The following is a 14,173-nucleotide window of genomic DNA, read 5'->3' on the forward strand; positions in this document are numbered from 1 at the left end:
TATGCATCTGTGAAACCAGCAACTCAGTTAAGACATAGAACCAGACTTTTTCAAAAGTAGCCACTGGCCACACATGCCTCTTGAGACTTGAAACGTGGTTGTCCAAATTATGTGCAGTAGGTTTAAAATACACACTAGATTTCAAATAGTACCAAAAAAAGAATGTGAAATATCTCACTACTAATTTTTATATTGATTGCATATTGAAATAATATTTTGATTATATTGGGCTAAATGAAAACAACTATTAAAATTAATTTTACCTGTTTCTTTTAATATTTCTATCATACAGGGCTGACATAAAGTATTTCCATCACCCCAGCAACTTCCATAATTGCCAGTCAGTTCTCCTACTTCAGTCCCTTCGGGAGGCAACCACTGTCACCGTAAATTAGTTTTGCCTGTTTTTGAAACAAACGGAATGATAAAATGTGTACACTTGGGTGGAGGGAGTTGGCCTCTTTCAACATAATGTTTTTGAGGTTCATCCATGCTGCATGTGTCAGTGATTCATTTTTTTTTGTCCACAGGCTGGATTTTGTTGATTAAATCCCATGTGTCATTTAGTAGTTTTTCTGTTCCCTTGGTTCCCATAAATTAAAGCTTTTTATCTTTTAATTTTTTTCATTTTATTAAACCTATGTGTCTGTATTCCTACTTCATCTATTAATCCCTAAAGAAAGTAACAAAAAATGACTTACCATTTCACTGGTGAGTAGAGACATACTTCCTACTTAGCAGTTGGTTTGAACAACTTAAAATATTAAGGGAAGGGTTAGTGGAAGATTCTGGCTGAAATAAACTCAGTACTTCAGTGTTATAGTTTTAGATATTATTTCCTCAGTTAAGCCTTTCCTCCCACTCAGACCCATATAAAAGATTAGGTCTGATTTACGTTAATGTATTAGTCCAGTATCATATATCTGTTGAGTTATTTAAAGACATCAGGTAACTTCTTGAAGGATTTATAAAAGATAAGCTACTTTCCTTTATTGGGTAAGACTTGGTTATATGTATTAGTTTTCTTTTCCTGTTAATCCTCTGTAATTTGCTATACTTTTTCTGTCTTATCACTTGTTTATATGGAACATATTGGTGCCCAAAGCAAAGGAAGCTAAAGAATAATATCTGAAGAAAAGAATGAGAGGAGTCCTAGCCTTTTTCCCATGTGTATGTGCCTTTCCAGGGTGTCCTGACTGTTAGCTTACTTTTCTTTTAATGTGATTATCTGGCAGAAAGGAAAACAAACAGAATCTTGTTCTTATGATTATATTTTTCTTTAGAAAATGCCCTGCACTTCCTATGGCGAGAAATTGTTACATCTGAGGGTTTGAAACTCTACTACAATCCATATACAGGCTGGTAAGGCAAAACTTTATGTACTTGATAGTAAAAATAAATATTACAAAAACCTGTATGAGATTGGTAGCGTAAGTCTTCAGCCTCAGCAGTACCTCAAGAAGGAATACTAAGACCAGGTCTCATTAGACATTTTTATAGATAGACATAGAATTAATAGCACATGTAATTTTTCAGTAGATAAATGCAGTATAATAGACTTAAGATGCATAGTTATTGATATTTAAAGAGATTATAATTTTAGGTAAAAATGTCATCTTGTTATGGGCCAGTTCATTAAATTTGTTCATTTCTATTATGAAAGAGTTTTAGGAATCATTAAATATGACTAGTGAATCAGTAGTTATTGCCATTCTTATTTTTTTATTCACAGATTCATAAAGGTCACAGAAAGAAGGCAGACATGCTTCCTTTTATTTACAGAAGAGAAAAATGATGACAGTACCAATTCTGTTTCTGCAGACTTTAGTTGTCAGCTCAGGCAGGTTTTTGATCACAGTTCTTATATTCGTGATCTAGGGATTATAATTGTTGCAACCTAAAATATAATTTTTAAAAGCTTAGCCTTCTATGCATTTCTCCCAGTTCTGTTTAGGAACAGTGTAATTTTTATTTGCATTCCTATGATGTGTTTTTCTTGTTTTTTCCTTAGCATCATCCGTGAGTACCCAAATGCTGGGCCACAGTTGCTTGGTGGGATCTTAGCAGATGAGATGGGTCTCGGAAAGACAGTAGAGGTTTTGGCTCTGATTCTGACACATACTCGACAAGATGTCAAACAAGATGCTCTCACTCTTCCTGAGGTAGTAGGAGTACTATAGGGCTTGGGAAAGCAGGGACATATGTTCTCCAAAAGCATCGTATATCGAACATTTGCTTGGCACTTAAGTCAACACTTTCAGTTTACTCTGTGACTAATGATTTATATTAGTTGTTAGTTAACTTCAAGTAGGCACAGAAATGGGATGTTTGTGACCTGGAGGGGTTTTTTAAAGTGATATTGGCCAACTAGGAAGGCAACATGCTGTCACTTACCAAGCTTCCTTCTAGCTGGCAGAGAAGTCCCCTTAGGAAAGTTTCATTACTTCCTCAAATGTTTTGTCACCACTTCAAGTCTCCGTATTACTGCTAAATATTTTTGAGAGCTATTTTTCAAAAACTGCAAATCTCAGATATATAAATCTTAGAGTCAAATATCAATAATTAGAACTTTGTTACAGGATAAACAGCTTAGTAATTAGATTGCTAGATGAAACAAACTGTGAGTCTTTATTCCAAAATACAATTGTGTTTAAAAGTACAAATTTTAGAGCTTATAAGAAAAAGAAAAAACTTCAGTGAGGCAAATATAGCTCACAGTTCATATTTTCCAATAATGGAATCTGAAATCAGCCCATTAAATCCTGCCGAAATGAGGCCACTAGTTAAAGGCATAACTGTAATTACCTGTATGGCCCACCATGCTCACAACCTTAGTGGTTATGTGATCTTTTAATAGTATAAAGTTTGCAAAATTAGCCTTTCAGATTTGAGTAAGGGTTAGAGTAGGGAATGTCTATTTCCTTTGTAGAAAATGAGTTGGAGTATTCAGTTTTAACTATTGGTAACTTCCTTTGGATATTTTCTGTTCATTAGCTGTGTTAATTTTAAGTTATTTTGAGTATTATTACAAATTTAATGGGTTATTACTATTTTAAACAAGGCTTAAAAAGTTAACTTCAGAAGTTTCACACTTAGAATTTAGGTAATTTAAGATAACATGTACAATTTTAAAAAGTGATGGCTAGCTGTAAACTCTGAAATAAAAAATAAGGTTTATATGTGTGCATAACATATTTAGCCCTTTCTTTCATAATTTATTATAACTCTTTTTCATCTCCTTAATAGAAGGAGGGTTTGTCTTATTAAGCAACTCAGAATACTGAAAGCAAAACACTGTGTGACTACTTAATGTTGTTTATATCAGGGAAAAGTGGTGAATTATTTCATTCCATCACATTATTCTGGAGGAAATGTAAAAAACACAGAAACCCAGAATATGGAATTTGAACCAAAAGAAAAAGTTCAGTGCCCCCGTAAGTATGAAATCTCTTAAAGATAACACCTTTTTACAGTGGTCTTTGTTCTAGTTCTTATAATCATTATATAGAGATATCTTGTAATTGTTATGAATAATTGTTTCTACAGTTATTTATACTTTGCATAAAAGTTCAATTACAAGGCATATTATCTTAACAAAAATAAACGTTTATTCTTTGGTTTGACTTGGTCCAGACAGTTTTTTGCTTAATTTGTTACATTTAAATTTCCTTAGCTTACAGTTTAAACCAGGCTTTGATAAAGAGTAGCTACTTCAAATTCTGCTAGCAAATGAATGTTTCCCTTGCTAATGGTAGCATTTATGTAAATAACTGTGAGAAGTTTTTTTTTTTATATATAGTTTTAAATGATAGTTGATTTGTAAGATTAGCAAATTAATGTAATTCTTCCTTAAATTATTCCATCACAGTAATTTATTTCTTAATTATTGAGATAAATTTTTATTACATATTCTTCAAAATGATGATGTACAGACAACATATCTTTAATAAATCTTTGATTTATTTTCTTCTTAACTTGGTCCTCGGTACACATTAAGATTAACTGAGTTTTCTTTTCTTTTCATTTTAATTGTTTTGACTGAGTTAGCATATCCTTTTGCATTTAGCTACTCGTGTGATGATCCTGACAGCTGTTAAAGAAATGAATGGAAAAAAAGGAGTTTCCATTCTTTCCATCTACAAGTATGTCAGTTCTATATATAGATATGATGTTCAACGGAACAGGAGTCTTCTGAAAAGGATGCTGAAATGTTTAATTTTTGAAGGTCTTGTGAAACAGATCAAAGGCCATGGTTTTTCTGGTACTTTTACACTGGGAAAGAATTACAAAGAAGAGGATATACATGATAAAACAAAAAAGCAGGTAACAGAGCATTTATTAAGTAGTTTTATGTGATGCTTTACAGAATAAGTTGACAGACCCCACCTGTCTGAAGCTCTTACAGTCTGGTGATAAAAAAACAAACATTAGGAAAAACGCTTACGGCTGTGACGTATGTTTTCTACTTCCTGAATATAAGTTCCATCAGAGTAGCAACTTTCTTTTGGTCACCATTAAGCCTGGAGAAGAGTGCGTGACATATGTCAGGTACTCAATAAATATTTATTGAGTGAATTATAAAATTAGTTTGTTAAGCATATTATAATTTAAGATAACTTTTCTTACCCTCATGTTGTTGTCAGCAGTTAAAAAAGCATGTTCCATACTTTATAAAAATATTGATACCTTACATTTGCATAGCTCTTTATATACAATGAATCTCTTACATAAGTTTTTATTTTTCCCATGTCATCACCTTATAAAATGTTTATATTTTGTTATAAAACTGCTGCTTTGTGGCCAATAAGTTCAGTTTGCCTTTAAGAAAATAGTTACAAATTGGCAAACATAACTCAAGAAAAGACCAATGACAACAATTCAAAATGTAGAGTTACCAGCTTAGCTACTGTGAAAGAAATGGCAGACCAAAAAGTTCATTTCCTAGAGCAGGGAGTCTCCACCAGTTTCTCGCCAGCTAGGTTAGAAGACTGCAATGAACTTCTGTGCTTTTAATAATCCTTCTGCTACCCAAAAAAGAAAATCTCCTTCAGTTAATGCCAGTCATTCCATGTTAATGTCATTCATTCCTCTGTTCAACCTTGACTGTAACATCACTTCTAGGAAGCTATTGCTGGCACCTACCTCCCCATCACAGCCCCTCTCTGTTATATAACCCTCTTATGCATTCCTATAGCATCATTTTATTTATTACTGTTCTGTCTTTTCCAACAGACCCCTTTGAGACCAGGAGCTAAATATTCCTCATATATATATCCCCAGCATCTAACATGATGCCTGGCACAGAATTGGCATTCAATAAATAATTGCAGGAGGGTACACAGTTAGAAAGGAGAAAGAAAGAAGGAACTTATTTGCTAATTGCAGTAACTAGTAGATTAATTTTCACTTTGTTTAAATGCTATATTTTAATACTTGGTATTTTTATAATTGCCCTAGTTTGTATATTTATGTATTATAAACTACCAGTCTTTTATTGATTTAGGCAGATTGTAAATTATAAGAAGTTGATGTCAAAATTAGTAGCTCCCTTTATCTTTCTAATTTTTGTTCACTCCAAATCTTAATGATACTGCAGTAGAGCTTTCTTTTGCTTTTGGAGGGAAAATCAGGGAGGGGAGTTCTTAGAGCAACTTGAAAGCCACTGATCAAGAGTGATTCTCCTCAGGGAAGGGGTAACAAAGACTGGCTACTAGATTTTTATGTAAAGCACATGAAGTTGGGCATTTCATTTCAGATATGTCACTCTGTTGAAATAAATTAAATAAATAGTATTTTTCATAGGCTGTGGGGAGTCCAAGGAAAATTCAGAAAGAATCCAGAAAACCAGGGAGCAAGGACACAGATTCTGAATACTTGCCATCAAACACCTCTGATGATGATGATGATCCTTACTATTATTACTATAAGGCCAGGAGAAATCGTAGTAAATTGAGGAAAAAGCCTGTTCCATCCACAAAAAAGGAAAAAAGTCAGCTTAACATCAACCTCAGCTCACAGGATCTCTGTCCAGCTGCCGGTGACTCTGCAGTTACTGATGTTACCACATCTGAAAGTACATGTGTCTTTGAAGTCAAGCAAAAACATGCAGCAAAGGACCAAGCTGAATCTCTAAATCCTGTTGGTCATGACATGCCACACTCTAATATCATGGGTCCCTATAATTCCTCCGATTATCACTTTGAGTGCATATGTGGTGAAGTTGACCAGGTAGACCGTAAGCCTCGTGTTCAGTGCCTGAAATGCCACTTGTGGCAGCACGCAAAATGTGTGAATTATGAAGAGAAGAATCTGAAGATTAAACCTTTCTACTGCCCCCACTGCCTTGTTGCGATGGAGCCAGTATCAACAAGAGCAACTCTGATCATCTCCCCTAGTTCCATCTGTCATCAATGGGTGGATGAAATCAACAGACATGTGAGGTCATCATCTCTTCGGGTCTTGGTAAGGTAGTTTGGACTCTTTAAAGGGATAGGAAAATGTAAATTTTCACTCCATGATAATTTTTATAATCTTTGTCACTTTGTTTTTTATCCCAAAAATTAACTTAGTGAGATAATAATAATATTAAATCAGAACTTGAAGAGGAAATTGAGAGTAAGAAATAGAACCGTAGACTGTTTATTCTTTTCTGACATCAGAAGTTAAAGCACTTTGGGTGGAAAGATGAAAGCTTTTGAAAAAAATCTTGATCATATAAATGAAAAAGTCTTTGTATAAGCGTTTATACTCTGAGAGAAATGCAATTCAAAGGCAGCATTGTGTAATAGTATGAACTTGTATGATCTTTCAACTTTTAGCTCCAGAATCTTCCTCTGAAGCCTCAGTTACCCCATCTGTAAAATAAGGATTTACTCATTCAACAGATATTTATTGAGTACCTATTATGTGCCAGGAATTGTGCTAAGTTCTGAAAATAGTACCCCCTCACAGACTTTTTGTGAAGATTAAATGATTTGATAAAGTGCTGGCACATAGTAAGTGGTCATTTAATGTTGTTGTTCACTAATGTTAGTTTTCTTTACTCTCTTTGTTCTTCTTTCCACACAAATTTTATGTATGTTTTCTAGATTTCAGCCACTATGATAGGCATGGAGAATACAGTAATATGTAAAACACCATCTTTGCCATTGAGGAGCTCTGTTCTGTAGGGTAGGCAAACCTTGGTTTGAATCTTGACTCTACCAGTTTGGAGCAAGTCACTTCATGTTTCATGTTTCTTATGTGTGGGATAGAAATAATAACAACTAACAGGATTGTTGTTGAAAGTAGGAGATAAAACTTTGCATGGTGTCTGAAATATAAAAGGCATTCAGTAAATAATAGTTCTTATTGTTCTACTTTTTCACACCATTGTGCTTCTGTACAAGCTATTCCATCTGCCCACCTACCTGTAAGTCCTTTTCCCTTTTTCTCCACCTGTGAGGACTCCTAAATGTACTTCAAGATCTACCGCAAATTTGAATTCCTCTCTGAATTTACCTTCTTAGCCATAGAATTGGTCTTTCCACTGTGAGCCTTCACATTTACTTCACATTTACTGTTCCATTCACATTACTTATGTTATTAGTCTTACACACTAAAATGCATCTTTCTCTAGACAGGTATAGGATGTATCTTATAGCATGTTTGGTTCTAAACAAATAGAAAGGGCTCAGTAAGTGTATAAATAAATGACTATTTCAGTATCTTTGATGTGCCTTTCTGCAATAACTATGTCTATGCTGATTATTTCCTAGGTATATCAAGGAGTGAAGAAAGATGGTTTTTTACAGCCTCATTTTTTGGCAGAACAGGATATAGTCATCATTACTTACGATGTCCTTCGTTCAGAACTAAACTATGTAGATATCCCACACAGCAATAGTGAGGATGGACGTCGCTTAAGGAACCAGAAGCGCTATATGGCCATTCCCAGCCCCCTCGTAGCTGTGGAGTGGTGGAGGATTTGCCTTGATGAAGCTCAGATGGTTGAATGTCCTACTGTAAAAGTGAGAATTTCTGCAGAACCTTCTGAGGGCTGGGGAAGAGAAAAGGGAAAGGGATTGGAGGAGACTGTCCATAGAAAATTTAATAGTTTAAGTGTAGTTAACCCACAGCATTGACATTGGCCAAAAGTTTGCCTTTGAACACTCAACATTTGCTTTTCTCTGTGTATGAACTATATAATCCTTAGGAATTATTTTGGTAATCTGTGAATCATTGCTCTAAATACAATGCACATGTATATTTGAATAAGATGGCAGTTTTTGTGTGATGCAGATCAAAGTATTTAGGGACTTTTATAAGCATTTCTGCTATGTGGAAGGCTCATCATATAGCCTCTGATAACTTTGGCAGTTGTTTTGATCAGAGAGACCAAATGGTAATAGAAAAATACTACTTTAGAGGACAGAATTTTTATTCGGACTTTGTTGTATGTCTTTATTCTGTCTTCATTGGCCAGTCTGTAACCTGAATTGAATTTATACATCATGTCTATTAGCATGGTGGTTCACATCTGGAGGATGGGGTGGTCTAGGGAATGTATCAGTCATTCAGGGGGTATTTTCATTCTACACATACTTGAACTACCTTTCCTCTTTGGAAGGACACATGGCAGCCTCCTGCTAATGAGAACCACTGTACTAGAAGATAGCCCGTTGAATATGACATTCAGTATTGAGTGTGATAAGTGTTTGATAAGAGCAGATGCATCTGACCTGAAACATAGCTTGTCATGGGCTATTTTCATAAGTAAACATATTCCTGACTTTTGAGTTTTTCCTGTGTCTTTTTTCTTTTCTTTTTTATTTCATATTTCCCTCCCATCAGGCTGCAGAAATGGCTCAGCGCTTAAGTGGGATTAACCGCTGGTGCATCAGTGGCACTCCAGTACAGAGAGGATTGGAGGGTAATGTATGGTTTTCTCACATATTTATTGCATATATTTGAAAAGCTTAATTTTTTTGAACAAGAAGTATTTTATGTTTACCTTTGGCTAAAATCCTTACTTAAGTGATTATATATGTATTTATATTTGACTCCTAATAGTTTCAAACACTTACCTTTTTAAATGGAATCAAGTGATTTTTATTTGTATATATGAGGATAGATATATGGTGAGTAGTCCCATTGTCCTAATTTGAGCAGTTACTGTGCGTGCTTGAGCAGTGTAGACATAGGCCTGACTTGAACTCAAAGTTCCAAATGGTGAGTAGAAAACAGGAAGAACCTGACAAGAAAGAAAAAGGGAAAGAGCCAGAGAGAGAGGAAAAAGGAATTAATTTCACTTGGCCGTGTCTATAAAAATAAGGACCTCCCGCTCACACAGTATAACTCATGCTTCTACATTAATCGCATTCATATAACTTATTTTTTCCATAGAACATAGACTGCATTTTTAAAACTTTTGTTCAAGTTGCAAATATTTAAAACTAAAAGTTTATGTGTTGTTTTACATAATAAATTTCCTGAAAAGCTGTCATTAAAATGTGGTTAAATTATAAAATATAAATATTCTTGGAGTCCTGTGGCAAATATTCATCCTCAAAATTTATCATTCTGAAAATTCAAATTTTCATATATTGTTTGTTTCTAGCAGAATAACTTATCATTCTGCTAAAATAAAAATATCAATATCTATTACAATGACGTGAAAAACAATTTTTTTTTGATGATTATTTTTAGGGGAAAAATGTTTTTTAGGAAGATTTTAGGTATATATTTAAATACCTGTGTAATTTTAGTAAGTTACATTGTGAAACATATTTATAGAATAATATCAGACTAATTAAAAGGCCAAATTTAGTGGTCTGCTGTTACATTGGAAACTGCCCAATTATGATATTTAGGTGTTAATAAGATATCATTCAGCTCAAAAGTTAGCTGAGAAGGTATAGAAAAAAGAAAATGACTATCAAAGTTACTTTTTTTCTAATTTTAATATTGAAAAAATATGAGCAATAATTCCTCAGTTCCCTGGGCAGTTAGTTTATTTTGGTTGAATAAGATGTTGGCAGGTGTTTTGAGCACTTGTCACCATTCAACAAATTTTTTATTAATTTTTTTAAACACCTTTATTGAGGTATAAATGACATATAATGAAACTGTAAATATTTAAAATGTAAAATTTATAAATTTTTGACATATGTATTTACCTGTGAGTTTATTTCCGCAGTCAGCATAATCACCCCCAAAAGTTTTCTCATGCCCAAATTACCTTAAAAAATAGCCTTTCCCAAATTTCTAGAAATTTAGTTTATCTTTCATCTTTGCTTCCATGATTCGCTGATATCTTTAATACTATGACTCTTGTAATATATCTGTTCTTTTTGTAGTTGTTGCAATGGGAATGTTAGCCTGACGTGACTTACTATGTTGTATTTGGAAGTAGAAGTCTCATTTTTTTTCTTTTTGTGTTAGACCAGGGTTTCTCCACCTTAGCCCCATTGATGTTTAGGGACAGATAATTCATTTTTTGGGGGAGCTGTTCTGGGCATTTTGGATATTGAGCTTTTACCCTCTAGATGCTTGTAGCATTCTTGCAATTGTAACACCCACAAATGTCTCCAGACATGGCCAAATGTCTCCAGTGGGCAAAATTGCACCCCTCCACCTCCACCTCAGTTGAGATCCACTATGCTAGACTGATAGAGATAAATCAGATTTGATGATTTATTAATTAACAACATTCGTTTTTGCACCATGGTAAAGTCAAAAAATTGTAAGTCGAACCATTGTAAGTTGGGCACCGTCTGTATTCTCAGTGTGCTTTTTTTCTTTCTTTTCAGATCTTTTTGGGTTAGTGGTCTTTCTTGGTATTGAACCTTACTGTGTCAAACACTGGTGGGTTCGACTTCTCTATCGTCCTTACTGCAAGAAGAATCCTCAGCTCCTCTACAGCTTTATTGCCAAGATACTGTGGAGGTCTGCAAAGAAAGATGTGATTGACCAAGTCAGTAGGATAAGTTTTTATTGATTAAGGGTATTAGGAAAAAAAAAAGAAGAAAAGCAGAATTTTGGTAGCAAGTTAAATTTCCAGGTGAAATCTTCTTTTTTCTCCTCTGTATAGATCCAGATACCCCCTCAGACAGAAGAAATCCACTGGCTCCACTTTTCTCCAGTGGAAAGACATTTCTATCACCGTCAACATGAAGTGTGCTGCCAGGATGCAGTAGTAAAACTCAGGAAGATTTCTGACTGGGCTTTGAAGCTCAGCAGCCTGGACAGAAGGACTGTCACCTCCATCCTGTATCCATTGCTGAGGCTCAGGCAGGCCTGCTGCCACCCACAGGCTGTTCGTGGGGAGTTCTTGCCACTCCAGAAAAGGTTTTATTACCAATTTTCTTATACTGCAATTGGTAATACAGTAGTAATAGACAATATTTAAGCAATTAGCTTCCTAGCCCACAGTTTCGTTCAGGGTATTATAACTGAGTTGTCAGCTATTTTTAAAGCAGTGTGGTGATTTTTCTTGAATATGGAACCCCATTTGTGAAAGAGAATCACATCAAAATTATTTTCATGGTTTTGAACATTTCTTTAAAATTAGAACTATTGTAGGGTTTTGTTGTTTTTTTTGGGGGGGTTGTTTTCTGGTGCACCCCAGATATGAAAGGCTTTTGTTCTTTTTGCATTATATTTTTTGGTTCCCACATCAGGAATTAGATGAATTAGATTACCATTAAATATTTTCTTTATAGTCGTGCTAGCTATATTCTTTGATTATTCCTTTCTAATACATTAAGGTTATTTATGCCCACAATACTCTATTGTCCCAGAAACTTTTTTGTTCATCAGACTGTGATTCAAGAACTGGCCTTTTTTTTAGCACTTGATATTAAAAAGATACCCTTTCAGGTGCTGTAAGAAACATAAAGAGGAATTTGACTTTTGTCCTTGCCTTTAAGCAGTTTATAGACAAATAAAGGAGCTGACAAAGATTATAGATCTTTATAACGTAAGGCAAACATGATGTATTTCACAAGAGGTATATATGAATTGCTATGGACAATTAGAGTATGACAGTAATTTCTATATAAAGTAGTTAATGTTAGACAGCCTTCTGGTGGAAATGGCATTTGAGCTGATCCTTGGAGAATATTCATTTTCTTTACAGATTAAAAAAAATCAGGCTCTTAGAGGTTAATTAAGTTTAGTGCTAGGATGCAGATTCAGTGTTACATTCTCACACCCATACTGTTTCTAATATATCATGTGTACTTTGTACTTTAGGAAGATTTTCCTAGTTCTGGTCTTCACTGACTGAAATGAGAGAAAGTTAAAGAATGATGGGATCAGAAGAATGCTTGCTAGAATAGTAAGAGGTAATCAAGCTAAAAGTGATAATGGTGAAAATGGGGGTAAACAGAAAGATACTGAAGATCATAAAGACTCTGTAAGAGTCTGGTACTCTTGATCTTATGTAATATAATACTCTAACTTAGGATTCTTTCTAGTTCTGAACAATCTCCCTTTTCTTTTAGCACCATGACAATGGAGGAACTGCTGACATCTCTGCAGAAGAAATGTGGAACTGAATGTGAAGAAGCACATCGGCAGCTAGTTTGTGCCCTCAATGGCTTAGCAGGCATCCACATCATTAAAGGTAGAAGGTGATTGCTTTGTTATCTCTGGTTCTTCTAAACACTTAATAAGGAAGATTAGTTATAGTAGAAATCAAAGTTTCCCAAGAAAAACACTTTCACATGGTACTAATCGTAATTTAAATAGGTTCAGCTTAATGAAGAGCAGTTATACAGAACACTTCAAAAACCTTCAAAGTTTACATATGCTTTCACCAAACATTTCCACTTTTAGAAGTTTTTTTAGGGAAATTATAATGTGAACAAAGATTTGGCAATAAATTATTGATCTTAGTCTATAGTAGTGAACAACTGAAACAACCAAAATGCCTAGAAATAGAAGAATGGTTAAAATTTGACACATTCAAGTGAATATTGATCATTGATTTACAAAGTAATAGTGTTTATAAATTCATTCTCCCAACAAATATTAGAATGTCTGCTGTGTGCTGGGTATGATCTAGGCACTAAAAATAATACAGTAAAATAAAGTAGTCTCTGATCTTGTGGACCTTAAATTCTTAATAGAGGAAGACAAACAATTAATCAGATTGAATAGGAAAAAATCTTTATTTGCTGCAATGTGATTGTCTATGTAGGAAAACTACTAGAGCAAATAAATGAGTTTCGCAAGGTTGCATAAGACAAGATGAATATATAAAAATTTATTTTATTCCTATATACTGGGAATGAACAATAAGAAATTATAACAATACCATTCATAGTAGTATCAAAAAAAATATGAAATACTTTGACATCAACTTGGAAAAAAGATGTACAAGACCCATACAAAAATCACAAAAACATTGAGAAGTACAAATATTGCTGAGAGAAATTAAAGAATACCTAGTTATACCATGTTCATGGATCAGAAGACTTAATATTATTAAGATGCTGATTCATCTCAAATTGATATACAGAGTCAATGCAATCAGAATTTTCCCAAACAAAAATTTTAGCAGGCTGTTTATAGAAGTTGACAAGCTGATTCTAAAATTCACCTAGAATAGTCAAAACAAGTTTGGAAAAGAACAAAATAGTTGGAAGATTTACCTGAATCAACACTTATTTTAAAGCTATAATAATCAAGACGGTATAATACTGGCATAAAGATAGGCAAGTAGACCAATGGAACAGAATAGAGTCCAGAACTAGTCCCACTTATTTATGATCAGTTGATTTTTCAACAAAGACACAAAGGCATTTCAGTGGAGAAAGGTTAGTGTTTTCAGTAAGTGGTACTGGAACAATTAGTTATCCATATTCAAAAAGTTCAACTTTAACCTTGCACTATATAAACAGTTCAAAATAAAGAGGATGTTAAACTGAAATTAAAACCATAAAACTTTTATAAGCATTTTTATAAAGAAATGTATATTGTAAATCAACTATACTTCAATAAGAAAAATATTGATTGATTACATTTTAAAAAAAAGAAATATATAGGTTCTTTCTTTTAAAATCATAGACAACTATAACCTTAGGAAAAGCTACTGTGTGCTTCGGACTTCAGTAGTTAATGCTTCTTCTGTAGGAAGTGGCTCTTTAAAGACAACAGTAACCAAGGACTGATTGAAAGTTACATTCCA

The 14,173-nt window shown here is 33.9% G+C and overlaps 1 protein-coding gene across 4 annotated transcripts in view; it reads left to right on the forward strand.

The window, feature by feature from the left end:
* Window positions 1–14,173, forward strand: part of SHPRH (SNF2 histone linker PHD RING helicase) — an 85,905-nt gene that overhangs the window by 16,447 nt on the left and 55,285 nt on the right. For all 4 annotated transcript variants that reach the window (XM_068551094.1, XM_068551095.1, XM_068551097.1 and 1 more), the window contains 10 exons: window positions 1,284–1,362; window positions 2,012–2,162; window positions 3,326–3,434; window positions 4,067–4,323; window positions 5,803–6,462; window positions 7,758–8,009; window positions 8,833–8,911; window positions 10,791–10,954; window positions 11,072–11,328; window positions 12,486–12,607. In XM_068551094.1, the coding sequence (XP_068407195.1) occupies window positions 1,284–1,362; window positions 2,012–2,162; window positions 3,326–3,434; window positions 4,067–4,323; window positions 5,803–6,462; window positions 7,758–8,009; window positions 8,833–8,911; window positions 10,791–10,954; window positions 11,072–11,328; window positions 12,486–12,607 (2,130 nt within the window). The remainder of the gene's footprint in view (window positions 1–1,283; window positions 1,363–2,011; window positions 2,163–3,325; window positions 3,435–4,066; window positions 4,324–5,802; window positions 6,463–7,757; window positions 8,010–8,832; window positions 8,912–10,790; window positions 10,955–11,071; window positions 11,329–12,485; window positions 12,608–14,173) is intronic.

Source organism: Eschrichtius robustus, chromosome 9 (genome assembly GCF_028021215.1).
Source record: "Eschrichtius robustus isolate mEscRob2 chromosome 9, mEscRob2.pri, whole genome shotgun sequence".
Classification (NCBI taxonomy): domain Eukaryota; kingdom Metazoa; phylum Chordata; class Mammalia; order Artiodactyla; family Eschrichtiidae; genus Eschrichtius; species Eschrichtius robustus.